The following is a 24,112-nucleotide window of genomic DNA, read 5'->3' as shown; positions in this document are numbered from 1 at the left end:
GAAGAGTGAAAGAAGAACGCAGAATCAAAACATAGTTCCAAAGATATAATAAAATATCGTGGCAAGACAGTGAGCAAGAGAGCAACTCTCTTCCTTTCTAGTTATCTCCCGATTTTTTTGCTTTGTGTAATTTGCTCGCAGTGTACTTCAAAACACATGGAAGTAAACGTAGAAAACGGGACACTCTTTTGTTCTCGATCCTGATCTTTATGTTTCTAACAAACTTTAATAAGCAGTTTAATTCCAAACTTATTCTCCTACAAGATTTTTAGTTATATTTTCTGAAATATCTTTAAAAAATTTGTTTTGGTTAATTTTCCTCGAAATTTCTGGAGCTGGTTTCTAGTTCTGCATTATTCAATCTGTATCTTGAGAAGCAATATTCTTGTGCAAAACAGTTGCACGGAAAAGAATCCTTTTTTATATTCTACTTTTTATCACTTGAAAATAATTTCTTTTAAAAAATAGAACTGGTAACGGAGAGCTCATAGCTTTTGGAAAAAAAAAATGTTTTTTAAGAGCCAAATTTTCGCTGGGGGGCACGCTGCTCGCATCGATGAGCTCCGATTTTGATGAAACTTTCAGCGTTTGTTGGTCTACAAAAAATATGAACTCATGCCAAATATGAGCCCTCTACGATACGAGGAAGTGAGGTAAAATATCAATTCAAAATTTTGCAAAAATGTTCATAAATAATAGGCCAAATTTTTAAAACTCTCATAACTCAAGTTTGGCAATACATAAACCTGCTCGCTTGGTTTCATTTGAAAGGTCTTTACATGCACTACAACTTCGACTTTGAATAACATCTGTCGGATACTTACCTCCAGAGATATTTACTAATTACTGAAAAGTCATGATTTTTTTAAAAATTGTCGTATCTTTCTTTAAAACGGAGATACCACCATACCCTATGTGGCAAAATTGAGGCATGGCTAGTACTCTAAGTCTACAATAATAACTTTTTGGTACCTACGATTGTGGTAAAAAAATCAATAATTCTTTGAAAATCCTTTTTTTAAATTAAATTTTACAATTCCATCAAACCCAAAACAATGTTTCGATATGAAATCGTTCTTGTTGAGTCTCAATTTTATCACCGAATATGTTTATACGCTGGAGATGTTAAATATGGCATAATTTGACATATCTTTAAGCTTTTTATGCCAAACTTATTCCAATAACTGAATTGAAAAAATAAAAAAAATGCTTGTGAATACAAGCTGAAACTATTTTAAAAACTATTATCTTTATTGCTGTTGTAATAAGCAATGCGTTCGAAAAGAGATGCTGTAACTGGAGAAAAAGAGTTTTCCACACAAAAATATATTACTACAGAGCAAATTAAATAACTATTTTCTAGATTTCTGGAGTTTTTTTTGAAAAGGACCAATAAACCAAATTTCCAGTTTTTGCTTTTTGGGTGTTTTTAGAACCGCCTTGAGTCAGGGGTATTGAAAAACACCCAAAAAGCAAAAACTGAAAATTTGGTTTATTGGTCCTTTTCAAAAAAAAACTCCAGATTTGCAATGCTCTACAAACAAAACAAACTGAAATTGTCTGATGTACGTGATAAACACATCCAAATGATTGAAAAATCTGATGATTTATACACGGTGAATAACAAATAACATGTATAGAAATCAATTGCATTTTACTTATTTTTTATTTATTTTTTTCAGGAAGCTTCTGAAAAAACAAAGCAGGACTTTGTTACTACACTATTAGAAACTGTAGAGAACTAAATTTATCACATGAAATTTCTTTTGAAATATTTCTTTATATGGTGATATCAATAACATCTATTCAAGTCTATTGAATTTTATATATATCATATATATATCATATTTTTTCAGGAAACGGCAGAAAAACAAAGTGGGCTCTGGAATTACACTTTATCTTATTATATAATGGAACAATATTGAATTTATAATACACTTATGTCATACAAACTTTATTTATAAATTAAACTGTCACTAACGAAAAAGAAACGATATGCACTTTACCTTAGTAATGTTTATATTAATGCCCAATCTGATGACATCAAACCAACTTCATATAATTAAAGACAGACGTATATACTTTCTTCCTAAAATAATAGTTTTTTTTTAAATGAAAACTGATGTAAAAAGTCTTGTATCAAAATAAGCCATATTTAACATCTCCAGCGTATAAACATATTCGGTGATAAAATTGAGACTCAACAAGAACGATTTCATATCGAAACATTGTTTTGAGTTTGATGGAATTGTAAAATTTAATTTAAAAAAAGGATTTTCAAAGAATTATTGATTTTTTTACCACAATCGTAGGTACCAAAAAGTTATTATTGTAGACTTAGAGTACTAGCCATGCCTCAATTTTGCCACATAGGGTATGGTGGTATCTCCGTTTTAAAGAAAGATACGACAATTTTTAAAAAAATCATGACTTTTCAGTAATTAGTAAATATCTCTGGAGGTAAGTATCCGACAGATGTTATTCAAAGTCGAAGTTGTAGTGCATGTAAAGACCTTTCAAATGAAACCAAGCGAGCAGGTTTATGTATTGCCAAACTTGAGTTATGAGAGTTTTAAAAATTTGGCCTATTATTTATGAACATTTTTGCAAAATTTTGAATTGATATTTTACCTCACTTCCTCGTATCGTAGAGGGCTCATATTTGGCATGAGTTCATATTTTTTGTAGACCAACAAACGCTGAAAGTTTCATCAAAATCGGAGCTCATCGATACGACCTCTAGAACAAAGCCGTGCCCCCTAGCGAAAATATGGCTCTTAAATGTGTCTGAGAGGTAAGATAGGGTCATACAAATTTGAACAAAAAATCTAAATTTCAAATTTCAAGCTATTTTTTCAAAAATTTAAATTATTATTAAATTTATGAAAATATATTTTCCTAAATCTTATCGTTTCGTACTGATCTTTGGTCTCAAAATATTTTTTTTTTAATAAATTATAAAGTCTTACTTTGATTTTAATTGCATTAATTAGCGATAAAAATAGTTTTCTGATTAATTTAAAATTTCAGTCTCAATAGGTATTTTTCTCTCTTATTTTTGAGAAATTTTGATGATATTTCATCCTGAAATAAAATTGACAATGGCCTTATTAGAGTTTTTATACTCTTAATTTTCTAAAATAAAATTATTCAAAAAATATTATTTTATAAATTTGAGGAGGAACCATATAAAGAATAAATTTTGTGAATAATGAAAATTGACAATTTCTTAAAAACTTTTCAATAAAAATATTTAAACAATAAGATTTGAAATTGACCAAAATAGCTTTTTTTCTGTAGTCCGACCAACAAAGTTAAAAAAAATAAATATTTGAAATTTTCTCAGCTTTTCTAAATTATTTCTGCTTTGTTGTTGTTCCTTCTTGAAATATTTTAAAATGTAAACAATAATTAAAATCGAAAACTAGAACTGGAAACAATGCATTTTATAAAAAAAAGTTTATAAATTTTAATTGCTTATGTTGGCAAACTATTTGCCAAAACTATTTAAAAATAAACTTTGCAGGGTTGTGAATGATTGTCACGCATTTTTAAGGTTTTTTTTTGTGTATAAAACCCAATTTTTTACAAAATTTCAATTACGTATTTTTCAAAAACACCTAAATTTTTAAATTTTGCAACATGGGTATCAAACGAAAAAATGTTTTGTTTGCATTTTTATACCCAGAACTGGACATCGGCATACGATATGATAAAGAGCACAATTCGGCAGTAAAATAGTACTGTGTGCGGACTGAGAGGATAAATCACAAAATTACCGAGAGTATTTTACTCATGGGTTCATCTTCAAAAAAGTTCATCTATCAAAAAAAAGTACTGGTCCCGAGACTCGAACTCAAGACCTTCGGCATATTGAACCGAGCCTTTGCCGTATGGGCCACCATGGTTCAGTGACTATTTGGCGATAATTTGTCCATATAAGCCACTCAATTGGATGAACTTTTCCAATGAACGAATGAACACGCGAGAGGACTATACTCTCGCAAACTAGCACTTTCCTCACGTTTCTTTTCGAGAGGACTATCCCCTCGTTCTTTAACTTTGGGTGTACCTTGTCATTTTTTTTTTGTAAAATACTCAAATTTTCTCAAAATGCCATATTTTTGAAACATTTTCTATTTTTTATAACTTGCAATATGAGTCTAAATGAAGCGAATGTTTGTATGTTTGTGTTCTTTGTAAAATACTCAAATTTTCACAAAATATTGCATTTTGTTTTGGACGAAGCGAAATTGTGTATACATTTTCACTTTTTTGAAGTTTATTTTTGTAAATACTAAAATTTTCACAAACTATTGTATTTTTTCAAAATGAGGTGAAATTTTGTATGCATTTTCTCTTTATTAGAGTGTTTTTTTTGTAAAATACTTAAATTTTCACAAAATATTTGTATTTTTTTACGAAGTGAAATTTTGTATGCATTTTTTGTTTATTCGAGTTTTTTTGTAAAATACTCAAATTTTCACAAAATTTGGTTCTTTTTTAACAAAGCTAAATTTGTTATGCATTTTTTTTTCTCTATAAAATACTTAAATTTTCTCAAAATATTTTTTTTTTAGCGAAGCGAAATTTTGCGTGCCTTTTTACTTTATTATAGTTTATTTTTGTAAAATTCTCAAATTTTCACAAAAAATATTATTTTTTCTTTTACTAAATGAATATTGCATTTTTTTAAACCATGGGAAATTTTGTATGTATATTTAGTTAATTTTTTTTTCAAAATTCTAGTATTTTCAAAATATACGGTATTTTGTATACTTTTAAATTTACTACCTACTTACTGTCTTCCTTGGCCTTATCAAAAGTGTTAACTTAAAAGTTATCGTACCCAATAAATCAACAAATTACAAATTATCATAAAATACATTCTTAGTGAAAGCATTGAAAATTTAACTTAATATGGTTGGATTAAGCCGCTATCGTGGATAAGATTATCGATATCGACTTGAAAAAAGGTTTTCATCCAACATTCCAAACAACATTAAAAATCTTTAAAAACAATTGTGAAATTCTAGAGAATCACTCATATACAAAAAAAACCTATTGCGAAATTCTAGAGAGAACTGCTCAATCTGTAGACAGTGTCCTTTTGCCTGCCATCCGTCAGTCAGACTGACAAAAGAGAGATCGTGTGTGGAATTTCTGAAAAGAACAAGTTTACTGATTTGTTTTCTTTCCATTTGACTCCTCAATTTTTTTCTAAAACAAAAATAATACAACAAATCGCCTCTTCCCCTTCTTTACCACCCCACACACCAACCCCCTTTCAAACCACCCGCAAAACAGGACTTGTAGTGACCTATAGTAAGTGGCAAAGCCGGAAGATTACGGATTCGATTTCGTCTTTTGTTGTCAAAATTTAGTTTTCTCTTTTTATCAAATCTTGTTGTTCCGATTTGTCTCGTTTCGTACACTCGAATTTTACACCTTTTCGAAATTTTCTCTCTCGCATGCTTTTTGCCATTTACTTCTTGTTTTTTGTTTCTCTTTTTCGTCTCTCTCCGTGTGTGTTCAATGTTTTTTTTTCGTGCACCCATTGTCCCTTTTTTCTGCAATTGTTTGTCCTAACTGAATGTGTTTGTCTCACTGCGTGTTTTTTTTTGGTGCGCACAAATACCACCCACCTCACCTCACCCTTTCGAAAAAGAAATAGCGCGCAAAGAGACGCCAAAAACAAATACCAAACTCAGAAAAAAAAATCAAATATCATCACCCTGTGTGTGTTTTGCCGCTTTTTCTTCATTGTTTTTCGATTGCTTCTTTTCTTTCTTCCCTTTTTTGTCTCTTAAATCAAATCGTTGCAGTTCACGCAATGGACACCACGCCGATCGTGAAAACGATGAAAAATAATGGTAAATTATTTGGCGCCGTTTTTAGGTTTTTTTCGTACTTTGTTTTGTTTGGGGCTAGAACTCACACCTTAGGGCTGCGCTACTAAGAGCTACTTTCAATAAATTTCTTGTTTTGGTTTGGTTTGGCTAAACTATGTTTATTTTTTAAATTCATTTTGAAACATCTTCTATAAAATACCTCTTTTAACCTATTTAAGCCTAATGTTTAGTTAAGTTATTCACTCCACCGATTTTTCTACTTCGTGCAACAGTCTAATCAAATCGAAATATAGTTGAGATAAAGTTAAAATTCTATGTAATCTGTCAAATTACAAATAAATTTCAGATTTTACATATGATTTGATGTAAATTTCCATGCAACTTGTATTTAAATTTACATTATTTTTCCTGATACTTTTTGGTACATGATTTATCATGATTTTTTTTTTCTTGTTGAACTCTTTATAATTGTCAAAGTTATAATGAACAGTAACTATCCGATGGTAAAATCGCATGCAAAAGTATGCACATTGTAAAATTAAACAGAAAGTAAAGATTTGTTTCGTGACTTGAAACAAAAGTTTTAAAATAGTTTACAATTCAAACAAAGTATACTACGCACACTGTGAAAAATCATAGTCAAATTACATCTAGTAGTGGGTAGTAGATCTTTAATGTTACAAAAAATGGCAAAATAACCCCTTTTCCAGGGTTTTGCCACTTTTCAGTTCAAAATTGAAGTAAAAAGGTAATATTACACAGCAAAAAATCCGATAGTAAAATCGCATGCAAAAGCATGCACATCACCTTCGTCAAAATAAACACGTAATATTACACACTGCATGCACAATTTTTACAAACACAAAAAAAAGTTGCAACCGACGGGATTCAAACCCAGCACCAACAGTACGGACTGGCGCCTTAGCCCACTCGGCCATCAGACCGATAAAGAATCGAAAGGATAAACGCATATATGAGCTTAACATTTTGGTCAATTAGGTTTCCCATACTGATGGGCTACATATTTCAGGGTGTAATATTACATAGAATTTCATAAAATAATGCAAAATTTATTTTACACCCAGGCCTTTTACACGCAGCTGGATTAGTACTTTTTTTGCTGTGTACTCATTCCAACCTTATTATACTACATCTTTTGTTATGTAATTTTACATGAGTTGAGACTGGTAAATGGTAAATTTACACATTTTTAACGGTTAAATTCAAGTTTTTCTGGCACAAAACTGCACCCATTATTTCTTCTTGGGCACAAAAATGTACCCATTCAACACCAACAGGAAAGGACTGGCGCCTTAGCCCGCTTGGCTATAAGACCGTAAAAAGTGGAAAGAATAAACGCATATATGTGCATGACATTTTGTTTAAGTACACAGAAAAAAATGTGTAATTTAACCTCTGAAAATGTGTAATTTTACTTTTAGAATAGAATGGTGTAATGTCAGTTTTTCACTCTAAATTGAGGTAAAATTACATCATAAAAGAGGTAATATTCAACCTTTCAAAATACACATTCAAAATTTACACGTTTTTTTCTGTTTAGGTTTCCCATGCTAATGAGCTACATATTTCAGGGTATAGTAATTTTGGAAGGTTGATGATGTAATTTTACCACATTTTAGACCGAAAAAGTGACATCACACCAGAAAAGTGGTAAAATTACACATTTTCAGAGGTAGAATTACACATTTTTTCTGACATAAAAGATGTACCCCATCCCAGATGTAATATTACCATGCTTTTTTTTGTGTACATAAATTTTCATAAAATAATGCAAAAGCTATTCACGCAAAAGCCTTTCACACGCAGCTTGATTACTTTTTTTTGCTGTGTCTTTTTTGCGATATAAATATTCCTGGTTTTAGAATAAAAGTTTTATTTATTTTATTTATTTATTTCTCAACAAAATAAAAAAAAATCATGGGAATATTACATCTGGGAAGGGGTAAATCATTTATGTCAGAAAAAATGTGTAATTTTACCACTTTCCTGGTGTAATGTCACGATTTCAGTCGGAAATAAGGTAAAATTACATCATAAAAGAGGTAATATTCAATCTTCCAAATTTACACAATTTTTACTGTGAACAGGCACTTTTAAAAAGGTATTGAGTCAAAAAATTATATTTTGTTAATGTTTTGACAATCGAAAATTGGACTGTGAAGAATTACATTGCAATTGACGCTAATTTTTCAAAGTTTTAAATTTAACTTTGTATTTTTTTACACAAGCAAAACTGTTGCTAAAAGCGTTTGCTTTACAACAACACAGTAAAAAAAACATGGTAAAATTTCATCTAAAAAGGAGTACATCTTTTATGTCAGAAAAAAAGCTTTAATTATACCTCTAATAATGTGTAAATTTACATCTGGCAGATGCTAGGAAAAAATATCTGTAATCCCAAAAAATATCAAACCGGCGATAGTTATATCTAGCTTACTAAGCCCGCGCCCCAACCCGCACGGCCATCTCGCCGCTGTGAAAATGGGATGATCAAAGCCAATGTACATATACGATATACGAGATACGTAGAGCTACATTGGCTTTGATAAACCAGTTTTCACAGCGGCGAGTTGGCCGTGCGGGATCGGGCTCGGACTTACACATTATTAGAGGTAAAATTAAAGCTTTTTTCTGACATAAAAGGTGTACTCCTTTTTAGATGAAATTTTACCATGATTTTTTTTTACTGTGAAGGTTTTTTTTTTTTGGTTTTTCCTCTATAAAGAAATTCTGGCATATTTAAAATAGACTATCTTTTTTTGTTGATAGAGATAGTTGTTTTATGTAAAATATGTGAATCATCATTTGGGGCTACCAATTTAAACGCGAGGCGTCTCCAGCATTTTTCTGTTTCACCCATATTCTTGGTTTGTTGCAATATTTTCATCATTTAAAAGTTTTTCTTTAAGCAAAGATTTCAAAAACCAAAGCGTTTCTTTAAAAAAAATCACTAACTATTGTTAGAAAATAATTTTGAAATTTTATTTTTTGAGAAAATGTGAAGTTTGCTACACAAAAAGCTTTGTATAAAAATGTCTTTCATTATTTATTAATCAGTTATATACAAAGAATACAAAAAACATTTGAAAAATAATTTGATATTTCTAAACAGCCTTACACAGCTAAAAAAGTAGTAATCCTGGGCCTGGGTGTAAAATAAATTTTGCTCTATTTTATGAAATTGTGTGTAATATTACACCATGAAATGTGTAGCTCATCAGTATGGGAAACCTACTTGTCCGAAATGTCACGCTCATATATACCTTTATCCTTTCCACTCTTCATCGATATGATGACCGAGCGGGCTAAGGCGCCATTCCTTACTGATGGTGCTGGGTTTGAATCCCGTCGGTTGCAAGTTTTTTTTTGTGTTTACAAAAATTGTACATGCAGTGTGTAATATTAAGTGTCTTTTTTTACGCAGGTGATGTGCATGTTTTTGCATGCGATTTTGTCATTGGATTTTTTGCTGTGTAGTATAGGCACAGATCCGATAAGACAAAGCTCTTGGGATCGATTATCGTCACCTTTTGTTTCCTTGACAGCTTTTATTGTTTTTTTTTCACACACTGTTAATCTAAATAAATATTATAATTTAAAATATAATGAAAATCGAAACTCACATGCTGTAAAAAGTTTTTGCAAATCGAAAAAAATATTTAATTTTTTGGGCTTAAAGTCCAGTGGTTGAAATTACAATGGAATAACCAACTTTCTGTATTTTACGGATTTACAAGTAGGTTCATATTACTGTGCAAAGTTTTTTCAACTGTGTTTTATTATGTTCTTCTCTCAGTTTCATACATTGTACAAAAACTCTCCTTTTTTTCTCCTCCCAAATAACCCCTTTAAAAACAGGCTCAACTATTTGCTAAGCTCAAACCTTCTCGGCCAAAATAACACCAACTAATTTGATGCTGTATATTTTTCTCTTTCTTTTTATTTTCATATGTATAATCCGCTTAATTATGTGTGCCCGTGTGTGATGGCTACTCTTCTGCATGATGTTGCGCTTTGTTAATACCAAAAAAAAAATCAAATCAAAATCAATATCAAAACCATTTCGGCTTCTTTTGTCTGCTGCGGACACTGCTTGCTCTGCCAACCACCAACCAACCAACCACCAAAATCACCATCACCAACAAAAAAAAATTAAATAATCAAATTATAATTGTAACTAAAACCATTTTTTAATAATCATAACTGCTTCTGAAATGGTATTGTGCTTTGCCTTAAACTTTTTATTTGTTTCCAAATTTCTTGCTTTCTTGTCCTTATTTTAATTCTTTTTTCTAATTGGTATTTTTTTGTAACTAAACTTGCTGCTTGTGTAAAAATCGCTTATTTTTTTGTAAACTTAACTATCGATAAAAATAAAACTCTCTCGAATGAGAGAAGGTGGTTCGTACGGGTATTACCGACAACGTCGTAATAATTTTGCAGTGACCACGCCGCTGTTCGGCACCAGCAGAAGCTACGTCGACCCGCACACGTACGAGGACCCGAACCAGGCGATCCGGGAGTTTGCCCGGGAGATCGACGCGAGCTACATCACGATCGAGGCCATCATCGGTAAGCTATTCTTTAGTGTGGTGTAGTCCTTGAACTAACCAAACATTCTTTCTTCCCCTTCACAGGTGGTGGCGAGTTCGGGGACGTGTGCCGCGGTCGGCTCAAGATCCCGCCGAACTTTGTGCAGGAGATCGACGTGGCCATCAAAACGCTCAAGCCGGGCTCGTCGGAGAAGGCGCGGTGCGACTTCCTGACGGAGGCCTCCATCATGGGCCAGTTCGACCACCCGAACGTGATCTACCTGCAGGGCGTGGTGACGCGCTCGAACCCGGTGATGATCATCACCGAGTACATGGAGAATGGGAGTCTGGACACGTTCCTGCGGGCCAACGACGGCAAGTTCCAGACGCTGCAGCTGATTGGGATGCTGCGCGGGATCGCCGCCGGCATGTCCTACCTCAGCGACATGAACTACGTGCACCGCGATCTGGCCGCGCGGAACGTCCTAGTTAATTCCTCACTAGTGTGTAAGATCGCCGACTTTGGGCTGTCGCGGGAGATCGAGAACGCGAGCGACGCGTACACGACGAGGGTGAGTACAACAAACATCTACTTAAGATATATCCTAATCTCTCAGTTTGTGGTATTAACACATTTCTTGTTCCTTCCCCTCTAGGGTGGCAAAATCCCCGTCCGCTGGACCGCACCGGAAGCGATAGCGTTCCGGAAGTTCACGTCCGCGTCGGACGTGTGGTCCTACGGGGTGGTCCTGTGGGAGGTGATGTCGTACGGCGAGCGGCCGTACTGGAACTGGTCCAACCAGGACGTGATAAAGAGCATCGAAAAGGGCTACCGGTTACCGGCCCCGATGGACTGCCCCGAAGCGCTCTACCAGCTGATGCTGGACTGCTGGCAGAAGCAGCGAACGCACCGGCCCACCTTCAGCAGTATAACGCAAACGCTGGACAACCTGGCGCGACAACCGCAGGTGCTGCTGACGACGCGCAACTCGCCGGACAATCCGGTGGCGCGGCTCGGCAACGACCTTAGCGACGAAATGCTGGCGGCTGCGGCCGCAGCTCAGCAGCGAACGATGCCAATGTCCGGCGTTGGTGGAGCGGGTCTCATGGGAACGACCGAGCGGATGTTGGGCGGCGGCGGCGGCGGCAATGGCGTTGGCTCGGGGATGAACGCCAGCGGGATGAACACGCTCGGGTCGACGGCGGGTGGACTGAGCAATACGGGGACGATGTCCGGGACGGGTGGTAGTGCCGGGGGCTGCGGGGTGTTTATCAGCACCGATCTGTGGCTGGAGAGCATCAAGATGTCCCGGTACTCGCAGCACTTTAAGGAGGCTGGTTTGGTGACGGCACAGCAGGTGAGTTATTTGTGAAGAGGGGGGAAGACTGAATGTAGGGCTGACTTTTGGACGGATTTCTGGAAAGACTGAACAAAATTTGATAAAAGGACGCTTAGTTTACAGACTTTGGGCAGCGGGAATCACTGATTTGGTATTTTGGTTTGTCGCAATAACCCAAACAAGAACACGTTATGAATCTGAGTCTGCTCCTATTTCAGTGCTGAAAAGTATAACTTTTCGATTTTGTTAGGTTGCTGCAAATATTTTCCAAAGCTTACGGAACTAAAAAATCTAGAGCAATTCCAGCCCAAAACAGAAATTTTTTAGGTACTTTTTTCTCGACCCTCTCCGATTTCAATGAAACTTTGTAGATATGTTATTCTAGGCGTTCTAGGCATATAAAAGCCATTTTTGTATATATGGAGTCAGTTACACTCGATAATGACATTTGAGAAGGGCGTAAGTGTTTTAATTATTTTTGTATTTCGTAATTTAAATATTGCTGTATCTCGAAGCCGTTGCATCGTATCAAAAAGTGGTCAAAGACAAACTTGTAGGAAATTTGACGGGCTTTCCGAAACAAATACACTGAAAGAAAAAAACACTCCACTTGTATGAGATTTTTTGATTTTTAAGTTTAAAAGTCAAATTTGAAGGTGAGCCCACGATTTTTTTTCGTTCAATTTTTTTGTGAAAATAGCCTTAGATGTTACAAAAAGACTCACGAAAAATGCAGGATGGAGCAACTCACCTAAAAAAAATACAAAAATCATTTACTGAAACTGTTTTTTTGAAAAGTGCTCTAAACGTCAAAATTTTCAAAAACCGAATACGGTAATCGATTCTCCAGACAATTTTACATAAAAGTTTTTTGATCATTTTCCTATGTCCAATCCTTGGGAAGATACAGCGGTTTTAAAAATAAAAATGTTGAAAAAATAGGTTTTTTTTTATGGTTTTTGGCAGTTTCTATATGGCCGACTTGATTTTTCAGTTTCGAAAATATTTTTACCGGAAAGCTCGTCCAATTTCCCATAAGTTTGTCTTTGACCACATTTCAATTGGATGTATGGGCTTAGGGACCATCCATAAACCACGTGGACAACTTAGGGGGGGGGGGGGGTTTCGGCGATTGTCCACGCTCCATACAAAAAAGATTTTATTTGTATGGAAATTGTCCACGATGGGGGGGGGGGGGTTGAGAATTCAAAAAAAGTGTCCACGTGGTTTGTGGATGGTCCCTTACAGATATAAGCTAATTAACTATCCAGGTTACTATACTACACTGAAAAAATATTGTTTTCAGTTATGAGCAATGTAAATAGCTTATATCTGTAAACCCATACATCCAATTGAAATGTGGTCAAAGACAAACTTATGGGAAATTGGACGAGCTTTCCGGTAAAAATATTTTCGAGACTGAAAAATCAAGTCGGTCATATAAAAATTGCCAAAAACCATCAAAAAACCTAGTTTTTCAACATTTTTATTTTTAAACCCGCTGTAACTTCACAAGGATTGGACTTAGGACAATGGTCAATATGGAGACTTTTATGTAAAATTATCTGGAGAATCGATTCCCGTATTCAGCTTTTGAAATTTTTTACGTTTAGAGCACTTAAAAAAAAAACAGTTTCAGTAAATGATTTTTGTATTTTTTTAGGTGAGTTGCTCCATTCTGCATTTTTCATGAGTCTTTTTTTAACATCTTAGGGTATTTTCACAAAAAAAATTGAACGAAAAAAAATCGTGGGCTTTTGACTTTTAAACTTAAAAATCAAAAAATCTCATAAAAGTGGAGTGTTTTTTTCTTTCAGTGTATTTTTTTCGGAAAGCCCGTCAAATTTCCTACAAGTTTGTCTTTGACCACTTTTTGATACGATGCAACGGCTTCGAGATACAGCAATATTTAAATTACGAAATACAAAAATATTTAAAACACTTACGCCCTTCTCAAATGTCATTATCGAATGTAACTGACTCCATATACACAAAAATGGCTTATATATGCCTAGAATAACATGTCTACATAGTTTCATTGAAATCGGAGAGGGTCGGGTACAACCGATTCCCTATTTGACATGGAATTGCTCTCTATTTTTTAAATTTATTACAAAAACTTGCCTCTTTGATTTTTTTCATATCTTTGAAGGAATGCAAATTCACCCAAAAAAAACTCTTCCAAACACGAATTTTTGAATGTAAAATTAAATTTGGCATCAAAAAGATCTGATGTGATTTTCTGTGGGAAAAAATCACACAGTTTTTGATGAAAGCTTTTTTATTATGGAAAATTGAAAATATAATATTTTTAGTGTTGCATTAACAATAAACAAATAGAAAATTGTAGAGAATTTTTTAGCTTTTAAATATATTTTTTCAGAGATGGAAAAACTGCTTAAAACAATGCATTTAATCATAAAATCACAAATATACTTTTTGCAATTCCGTCGTGAAACTACTTACTTTTCCTGTCATTGAACGACGAAAAAGCCTACTTTTCTGTACCAAAAATAACAGAATCGAATAGCAACACTTTTCACAATAAATGCTAAAAAGTTCTTCTTTTCAGCACTGAAATGGGTGCTGAAAAGTTGAACTTCAGCACTTTTATTGACAAAATATATGAAAATTTTACTTAAAATTCACTCAATGGTTGTTTTTCGGAATTGCAAAAAATGTTGTATGGAACTCGTTGCAAAACTTGATTTTTTCAGTACTCTTCGTATTTTTCCAACTCGGTGAACCTCGTTGGATAAATGTACGACTCGTGCTGAAAAAATCCTATTTTTGCAACTTGTTGCATAAACTACTATTTTGATTCCAAATACAACTTTACATCCAAAATAGTAGTTTATGCAACAAGTTGCAAAAAGAGGATTTTTTCAGCACGAGTCGTACATTTATCCAACGAGGTTCACCGAGTTGGATAAATACGAAGAGTGCTGAAAAAATCAAGTTTTGCAACGAGTTCCATACAACATTTTTTGCAATTCCGAAAAACACCCATTGAGTGAAATTTTATGTCAAATTTTCATGTATTTTGTCAATAAATCGCTTAAATCAAAAAAATGTTGAAAAGTGTTACTTTTCGAAACAAGTGCTGAAAAGTTCAACTTTTCAGCACCAATTTGAGTGCTGAAAAGTAGAACTTTTCAGCATTTATTTTGAAAAGGTTTGCTATTCGATTCTGTTATTTTTGGTACAGAAAAGTAGGCTATTTCGTCGTTCAAGAATGACAGGAAAAGTAAGTGGTTTCACGACGGAATTGCAAAAAAGATTTTTTAAACCTTTTTCGGGTATTTTGTCCATATTTTACGAAATTCATTTATTTACAAAAAATCATAACTTGCTGAAAATGTAATCGTCTGTTATACCCTATAGCTCAAAAGCTGGCACTTTTTGTCTACTTAAACATATCAAAAAATGAAAAAATAAACCTATTGGGAAAAGTTTGTCAAATCGAGTTTTTCTGATAAAAGTATAACGGCCTAGTTGCAAATAATTTTCAAAGTTTATGTCCCTCGGTCGTAGGGGGGGGGGGGGGGCAAAAAAATAAAATTACAAGCCTAGGTTTCAACATTTGGATGAAAAAAGAGTTTAAAAATGCTTTTTACAGGCGTACAGTTGCTTTCCAATCATTAGATTTGAAAATCGCGAGGTATTGACGTAATTTTTTTTCCCCAAAAAAAAATTTTTTTGTGGGACTGTACATTGGTATTTCATGGAAATTTAAAAATTTTTCAAAGGAGTTCAAACATGCTAAATATAATTATAAACGCGGGAAAATGCATTTTAACTGGTTTTCAGTTGGTAAAACTTTAATTTTCAATAAAATTTTGAAGTTTTTCGAAAAAATATGTTTTTTGCTCCCTGATGTTTCAGGCCAACTTAATAGTTTTTCAGTCACGGTCCCACAAATTTTAGGTATTAATAAGGACTGTTCGGGAAAAATAGGTACACGGAAAAAAATCTTGCCGATTTTTTGTTTAATCTTTTTTCACAAAACTCAATATCCCCAGATCGGCATTTTTTTTTATTTTCGAGGTTTTTTTAATATGTTTTAGGGGTTCAAAACCCACAACTTTTGAGCCATAGAGAAGTATGGCCAAACATTTTACCGCCGAGTTATACATTTTTGAAGAAGTTTTTTTTTGGAAAAAATCGAAATTAAAAAAAAATTAAGTACATCAATAAATCTCGGAAAACATAAAAATTTAGTGATTGAGTTATTGTAAAAAAAGTTAATTAAAAAGCGACAATTTTTTTCCGTGTTCCTATTTTTTCTGAGTAGTCCAACTCAATACCTAAAACTTTGCCGAAGACACCAAGTTGATCAGAATATTCCTTCGAGAGTAACAGATTTCGAATATTCACGTACCATTTTTGTATGGACTGCTGCCGAAATTGTATGGAGACTTGTATGGGTGAACCAATAACACAAAATGGCGTCATGTCATAGGAAAGGCCTCCACAAAGATTGAGTCAAATAAAAAAAATACAAATAAAATCCCATTTCCGGTTTTGGAAGAAAATTGTTCCAAAGCTAAACCCAGAATAAATACATATTTTTCATAAAAATTTTAAAGTCTCATAAAAGAAGTAAAAATATCAAGTCCAAGATTTATAGAAAAATAGGAGTTCTACTTTCCAATATTTTTTTGAAGTTTCGGAATTGGTGTGAATTTTGGTGAATTTTTAGATTGAACCCCGTCTAGAGGCGGTGGGTTTGGTCTGCGAAAGTTAAGACAAAGTAAAAAAGTATATGTCATCAGATAAATGATAATTATGATAAATTACTCTTTTTGTTTATTGTCTTAAAAAAAATGATAATTCTTCTCTAATTTTCTAATTGCATTTGGAAATTCATATTAAAACCAGCAAATGTCCAACAAACACTGAAACAAAATGTTATCTCAGATTCATCGTGTTCTTCAACTGATCATTCTTCTACTCAAATAAATCTTGTTAAAATCCGTTAACTGACCCTTGGCCAACCCTCCAACACCCTCCTTTTTCCACCCGGCACAGATATCCCGGCTAACCGCACAGCAGCTCTCCGACATGGGCATCACGCTGGTTGGCCACCAGAAAAAGATTCTCCACCAAGCGCGACAGATAGATACCATAATTTAAACACCAACACCAACACCAACAACAAACCAGACGACCACAAAGGGTAACCGATACTACCCTTAACAGCATGACTTTACGCAAAAGAAAAGACCCAGTGCAACAAAGCAAAAGTCGAATCCAGTTTAGAGAATTTCTTGTTTAACGTGCAACTTGAGTACATTCCTGTCAAACATCATCACACCGAGCAAAATCAGCACCTTTATTCGATTCACTTCACCCTACCACGATGATATTCACCGAGCATTTCGAGGGCTGCATTTATACAAAGTAGCGTGTTAAGAGTGCGCGCGTGATCGTTACTTAAGGTCAAATCGGATTGTTCCCCACAACTGAACCACAAACGCATCCTAGTTTTGATTTTGTGCGAGGGAGAAAATCGAAAGTCGTCTTCTCGTTTTTTGTTTTGCCTAAGTTTGTGCACCGACAAGTCGAGATGAAGTGAGATAGCGTAAATGAGAGCGAGAGAGGTTAGCAAACCGAACTGATCACAGTGAGAAAGAGATGGAGAGAGAGAGAGAAGGAGGGTGCGCGAGATAGTACGAGAAAACTTCGTATGTGTAAAACGACGAAAAAATGTGATTTTTTATACAATAGCAATAGGTAGAATCGTTTTTTTAGGTGTACACACTACTATTACTGCAAGAACAAAACAAACAAACAAGAGAAGAAAACAGAGAACTGCTAGCAAACTACTACAACTACTTTAAAATCTACACTACGACTACACATCAGAGAGAAGAAAAACAAGCCGCAACCAACACACTGATATTAACAAAAAACACAGCGCGATACGGGATAGAAACAAGCATTACGAAAAAAGACACAGTGAGAGTAGCGATTACGTGTAAAACAATAGAGAGAGAAAGAAGGGTGAGTTAAAAGAGAGAGGACTGGTTGTATCATAGTTTAGAGAGGGCTCAAAAATGCTGAACCTGCCACAGTTTTCTCAAATCGCGGGAGGTCGAACAGAACTGAAGAAAGTGTGTTTTTATTTTATGTTTTTTAAACTTTTTTGTTCTTTTAATACTTTTTTGTTTGTGTAAAAAATGTCAGTTCTCTCTGTATGCTTTTCTCTCACTTTAATTTAAAAAAAAAAGAAGAGCGTGTGTGAATAGTTAATTTTTAAGTTATTTTATTGTTCCTCCTTTTCCTAGTTATCAACTGTTTATTATTTTGTCTTATTTAATTGCAAACCCCCCTTTAAATCCCGGCGTCTCAGTAGGAGCAGCGAATTGATTCGTAGCAGCTTTATTCTGTGAAATATAGCGACTTTTTATTCTTTTTATTTTGTAAGTAATAAAATGGAATAATTGACTCTGAAAAGTATTTCGCTTGTGTTTTTATTATTTTGCCTCTTTTTGATTTTTGAAAGAAAAAAAAATCAGCTTAGTTTGTTACATTTGAAACCCGCAAATATCCGAAATTTCATAATTCAAGAGACACTATGAAGAAATCTGCAAAGCCCGCAATAATCTGGAAGAAGAAATTTTCTTCTTCTTTTCTTCTTCTTCCCTCAATCCCATATGTTTTCCAAAAATTTCGGGGGGGGGGGGGGGTCTTCAGCCCGAAGCCCACCCCCTGGCTACGGGCCTGTTTCAGCTATTCAAATCCTTTGTGATTTGCTTGGGCAGGGCTTGAAAAACACACTTAAAAACCATTTCTGATCACTTTTTGTTATTTTGACGCAAAAAAAAAGTTAGCAAGACAACATTAAAAAACATTGTAAAAGGTTCCAAGTCCATTTTCAAAACATTGAGAAAAATCAAGTTGAAATTTGCGAAAAGTTTTTCAAATCCCAATTCAATAAAACTAGGGTAATTTCAAAGTTTATTCCCTTAAAGGATGGAAAACTGTTGCTATTGTATTGCCTTGTGGTCAAAATTTCCAATAAATATATTATAATCGAGAATATTGATGAAAAAGTTTCATAGGCCCCGTCAGAAAGTTTTGATTCCACGAGATATGCTTTGGCCCTTTGCACTTGAGTTCCTTTGAAAACTGGGAAAGTTTCACTTTCCATTTTGGCCCCTGGCCTAACACGATGACAGCTTGTTTATGTTGATGCTTTGTTTGTTTGTACCGTGGCCAAAACAGCCCTAACCAAAACAAATTTCTTTATTCTGTTTGGCCTTTTGCATCGAATACATTTTTTCGGTGTTTTAAATTGTTTTTTGAAGTTTTTATACGTGGTTTTTGTGTTATTTTAGGTATGAAAGATCGTCTAAAGCCTTAGGATTAACTTTGGATGTTGAAATTGAAATACTAGAGAATATTTATTTTGAGCAAATTGATGTTTGTGGAAGAGTAACTCAACTGTTGATTTGTTGATTGGAGACGTCGCGGACGGCGACGTAACATGGGTTGTCGGGGTAAGTCTTGGCACCGGTTGGTGGTCTCCACGCATTGTGTTTTGGATCGCGTCCGAGGCCAGCATATTCTCCATTCAAACACTGACTTATCAGCGGCTCCGGATCGATGCGCCAGCGATGAAATGAACGAAGTGTTGGCGTTCGTGTCGTCGGATCTGCTTGTGATGTATTTACCGTCGTGGCGGTCATCGGTGGTTTACACAATTGCCGGGTTGTTCCGGAAGTTGTCAACTGGACTGATCCCCGGCGTATTTATTTGTTGGCTGGGTATAGGTTAACTTGTTACACGTCGTTGTTGCCGAATTGGGGTTGCTGGTGACGCCCGTCGACGAAGTGCGGTTGCCGGTTTTTTCCATGAAGTAGTTGATAAAGCAGAGACCGTCTGAATTGTGGTTCTGCTGGGTTTTTGGATCCGAGATTTATTGGGGTGTAATTTTCGGCACTGTCCGTGCCGAGAATTGATGCTGTGATCACCACCCGGACGCCTACTTCTACCGTCAACATTTTTACATCCCCTGCTACTTCCGCCGGTGGACAAAGCCGAGACACGCCCTGCCAGTCCCGCAGGACCGGCTGCTCGGACCGTTCGTCGTTCTATTCCACTAATTTGAAACAAAGGGCCATACTTTGTTTCTATTTTTGTTTTGAAATGACACTGTGTTGGTCCCTGGACCTAACACGATTTCAAAACAAAACAAATCAGTTTCCATATTGGCCGTTTGATGCCAAGGGTCTATGAGGAAATTGAAAACAAACAAAATGTGATAAACTTTGGCCTTTTGCAAAACTGGATTTTTTCACATAAAAATCAACTTTTTATACTTTTCTCGAAATGTAGTGATAGTTTTCGGCTAAATGCATCGTTTGCAGTGAAAATCCCGTTTGTTTACATTTTTGACTTAGGACCTTTTACAATGTTTTGCTTGATTTTTTCGATGGATCAACTATGGTTCCCTTAGAAAGAGCTGTCAAGTAGAAACTTTTTCTGTCAAGAAGGACCGCGAAGTTAATTTTTCAAAATTGATTTAAATATCCATTTTAAACTCTTTGTGGTTCAACAAAGGGTCATTGTACTCAAAAAATAAGCTTTATCGTTGTGAACAATAATATCTGCAATCTAAGCCTAATTTTAGGACCCAATTACACAAGAAAATGTTCAGAAGGCCTCAGGTTTTAGAGAGGAACGTCAGAATTTATCAGAGCAGATTTATTTCTCGTATGTCCTTTCAAAGTATTGATATTTACGATTTCAACGAGGATGGGCTTTCAAGTATCGAAAAATATTGATATAAACAATTAAGCGTCAAAAATCGGGTTTGCTTGAAGTTCGAAAACATTTATTGAAACATAGGGGAAATATACCTTTTCTAATCAAACACCTATCTTCGTCATATGGAGAGTTTGGTGCTTGATTAAAGCTCTAAAAATAATTTTCAGGCTATAAACTTACCAGCAACAGCACCGCCTCGAGTAAGCACGCACATTTATGCCACTTACTGGCCAAAAAGATCAAATTTAATGCACTTTTGATCATAATTTGTATTTTGTGAGACCATTTCTCATCATTTTAGTGGCACACACATCCACACGCAAGATCAGAGGTTAACTGCTAAACGAAAATTGCTTCCAACTACCGGCAACATGTTCTTTTGACCATTACTTAGTCACTCACTTGAAAAATAATTCCGAAAAATGTAAATAATTAGCAAGCACCTACAAAAAAACAAACGCGCTAAGTCTTTTGACGTTTCAATTTTGAATACCGATTTTAATCGAAGGCTGAAGAAAACCGAGCGAGGAGCGAAGGCAAATAAAGAACAAAGGGTGGCCACAAACAACATGCTGGTGCAGCGCCTGTTGGAGTGAGCAAGTGCTGCCAGGAAACTTTCGCTATAAATGCTACTTTTCGTGAGTGTTCGCTTAAAATTTCATCAATTTTGGCAGCACGAAGCAGACCCAAAAGAGCGCTGGAAGAAAAAAAACTAAGCTGGAAATAGAAAAATGGGCGTGGCCAAATGCACTCGACTGATTAGAATGCATTTTTGAAATATTTTTTTTAAATGCTTGTAAAAGGAATAGCATAACCTTTAATAAAAGTGAAAATAAACAGAAATGTTCACAAAAAGTTGCTCTACTCGTTGGTGTACTTGGTTTTAGTGAATTTCAAGGAACAATCCAGATTATCCAGCATCATTCAAACACGACCGCTTATTAGGCTTAAAATGGGCATATTTCCCCTATTGAAAAAAAAAATCTATATTTGGCAACATTTTTTAAACTAATGAGCACACTATTGAACTTTTATAACCTCAAAACATAAGATAATTTAAATGTTGGTGAAAATAACTTTCAGGATTACCTACATCTATTTTTATCATTGTAAATACCTCTTCGCCCGGTTTAAAAATTTCATGAATTGTTATCGCTTTCAAAAGATTGAAAAATTGCAGCGAAGTTCATTTCAAGAGTTATTTTCGAAAAGATCCTATAAAATTATGAAACACAATAGCTTATAAAACCTTTCAAGATAAATATCTATATTTATATTCCATATTTATAATCGATTTTTGTAATTTAGAATTAAAATCACTTATTTAAAAACACTTCATACACAATTTATGAAGGTATTCGAAGTATTTTCCAATAAGAAAATGATATCGCTGTTCGGAAGTAATACAGTGCAATCCCTTTTTTGGCAACTCGAAAGATTCAAACATTTCTGCTTGTCAAAAATCAACACCAATTTTTAAATCGTTCATTACTGTGCGAAGTTTTGGTTTAGTTCTCATTCAACAATTAAAAGAAAAATGAAGTCAGTCTAACTCATCAGTCATTTTTGACGAGGGGAAATGTGTGAAAAAAAATCGTGTTGCCAAAAAATGACACAGTGCTGAAAGTTCTTTCAACTTTCAGCATTTTTATCGAAAAATGCATGGATTGGCCAAAACGTTACGCTGAAAAATCATATTCAATAGTGTTTTTTGGAATTGTTAAAAATTCTGTGTGGACCTCTTTCCAAAACTCAATTTTTTTCATTCTGCAACTGGTTTGCAGAATTCTTTTTGAGCAGTTATCATAAAGATGAAAAGATTAATCTTTTAAACAAAATAATAATTACAAAAATTAAATGTAATTGATGCAAAAAGGGTTGCCAGATAATTCTGGAAATACCAATTAAGATTATTTTATTTATATTAGGCCAACTTTTGATAAAAATGAACGATTTTAATCAAAATTGAAAAAAATATATATTTTTTTAATGATATGTAGATTCAACCATTCTCAGGCCGAAAAATCAATTAACGTACCGTCAGTGGGGGTGACTATGGGTCAAAAAACGATACACCTCTCGTATTTTCTCAATAACAAAAACAATTTAAATAACATCGAAAATCTTTCAACGTAGATTTGTTCTTAGATAGTTTACTAACATTTTCCCAAAATATGGTTGATTTTGATGAACACTACCTTAAATGCCTATTGTTTGAAAATTGACCCAATATCACCCCTTAGAGGGGGTGACATTGGGTCAAATGAAACTAAAATGATGCTCAAATACAACGATATGGTAAAAACAAGTCATCCAACAGTGTTTCTTGTTCGAGGGAATCGTATTGACACGCTACAATGTTTGAAGTGGAGATTTTCAAACATTTGGGTAGTTTTCAAGCAATTATAACAAAAATATTAGAAAAATTATTTTTCTAGAGATCATTTTTGGCCAAAAACGTACCCCAACTTTTGACAGCTGCCAAAATAACAGGATTTGTTCTAGGAACGAGATTTTTTCAGCGAAGTCATCTTAAGATGTCCCCTACACAACCCTTTCAACAGAATTAATTTTCATTGAGAAGAACCTGAGAAATGGCAAAATCCGTCAAAAATCACTTTGACCCAATCTCACCCCCCAGACCCAATGTCACCCCCACTGACGGTATCTGAATTCTACAAAACTTTTAAAATATTTTATATTTTGTCTCCCCTTCCTTGTTCGTAATTGTAAAATTTTCGTGTAACAGATTTTTTAATTTTAATTTGACTACCCTGGTTGGGGAGTTCAAACAATCATTTACATGTGTTCAACAATTTTGGATGTTTCGGGAGGACAGTAAATAAAAAAAGAATTCCTAATAGTACAGTTCCTTTTTCTTTAATAAATTTATTTATTAGGTTTTATATAGTAATGCTTATTCTTTTTTTTTTTTGTTATTTTAACAAGTATTTCCACATATTTACGTCCTTTCTGTAATTGAAAGCCTCAAATCTTCGTCAATCTGAACAAAACTGCTAAACCACCGCTAACATACACACAAAATGTGTAACACGTAAACAAAAAGGAGATTTAAATGCAAACAATGCAACGAACACCATTGCATCTTTCCACACGTGATGACTGCAAATTGTAAAAAAGAAAATATCAAAATTAAACAAAAAAAAAATCAATCACATCAGCTGTGCTAACCCAAAATTTGATGTAATATAAACTGAATCGGCTTCCTAAAAAAAACAGCAAAATGCGGCGCCGGTGTAATTAGAGAACAATAATTTTCTTCGTCCATAGAAATATCCATATCAAGTGTATGAATTATTGCTAACGTAAAAAAAAAGATAATTGGTGGCAAGCAAAATTAATGCAACACGTTTTGAGAAACGAAAAAAAAATTAACGAAGCAACACACAATTTGTTTAAAACTTCTTTTTGTAATGTTTAGCTAGATATTGAACATAATGGAGAAAAAAAAATCATCCAACAACAGTAACGCGTAAACGAATGATGTAAAAAGAAAGTGTAAGCTAGAGTGTGGGAAAATGTATTTAAAACAAATCTTTACCAGTTTACTGTTTCTATTAGTAGAACGATT

The 24,112-nt window shown here is 34.3% G+C and overlaps 1 protein-coding gene across 5 annotated transcripts in view; it reads left to right on the top strand.

Moving 5' to 3' along the window:
* LOC120422529 (ephrin type-B receptor 1) overlaps window positions 1–19,250 on the top strand; it is a 196,207-nt gene extending 176,957 nt beyond the window's left edge. Inside the window, exons 9-13 of one of the 5 annotated variants that reach the window (XM_039587101.2) lie at window positions 5,826–5,873; window positions 10,317–10,445; window positions 10,511–10,977; window positions 11,062–11,763; window positions 16,777–19,250. In XM_039587101.2, the coding sequence (XP_039443035.1) occupies window positions 5,826–5,873; window positions 10,317–10,445; window positions 10,511–10,977; window positions 11,062–11,763; window positions 16,777–16,881 (1,451 nt within the window). In that variant the 3' untranslated portion in view covers window positions 16,882–19,250. Of the gene's footprint in view, window positions 1–5,307; window positions 5,326–5,825; window positions 5,874–10,271; window positions 10,446–10,510; window positions 10,978–11,061; window positions 11,764–16,776 lie in introns of all 5 variants that reach the window. The other 4 variants (XM_039586351.2, XM_039588533.2, XM_039589263.2 and 1 more) reach the window with 4 other exon arrangements.
* Window positions 19,251–24,112: the final 4,862 nt, after the last annotated feature.

The sequence above is a fragment of the Culex pipiens genome, chromosome 1 (assembly GCF_016801865.2).
Source record: "Culex pipiens pallens isolate TS chromosome 1, TS_CPP_V2, whole genome shotgun sequence".
In the NCBI taxonomy this organism is placed as follows: Eukaryota; Metazoa; Arthropoda; class Insecta; order Diptera; family Culicidae; genus Culex; species Culex pipiens.
Note: the sequence above shows the minus strand (reverse complement) of the source record. Positions and strands in the feature narration are given on the sequence as shown.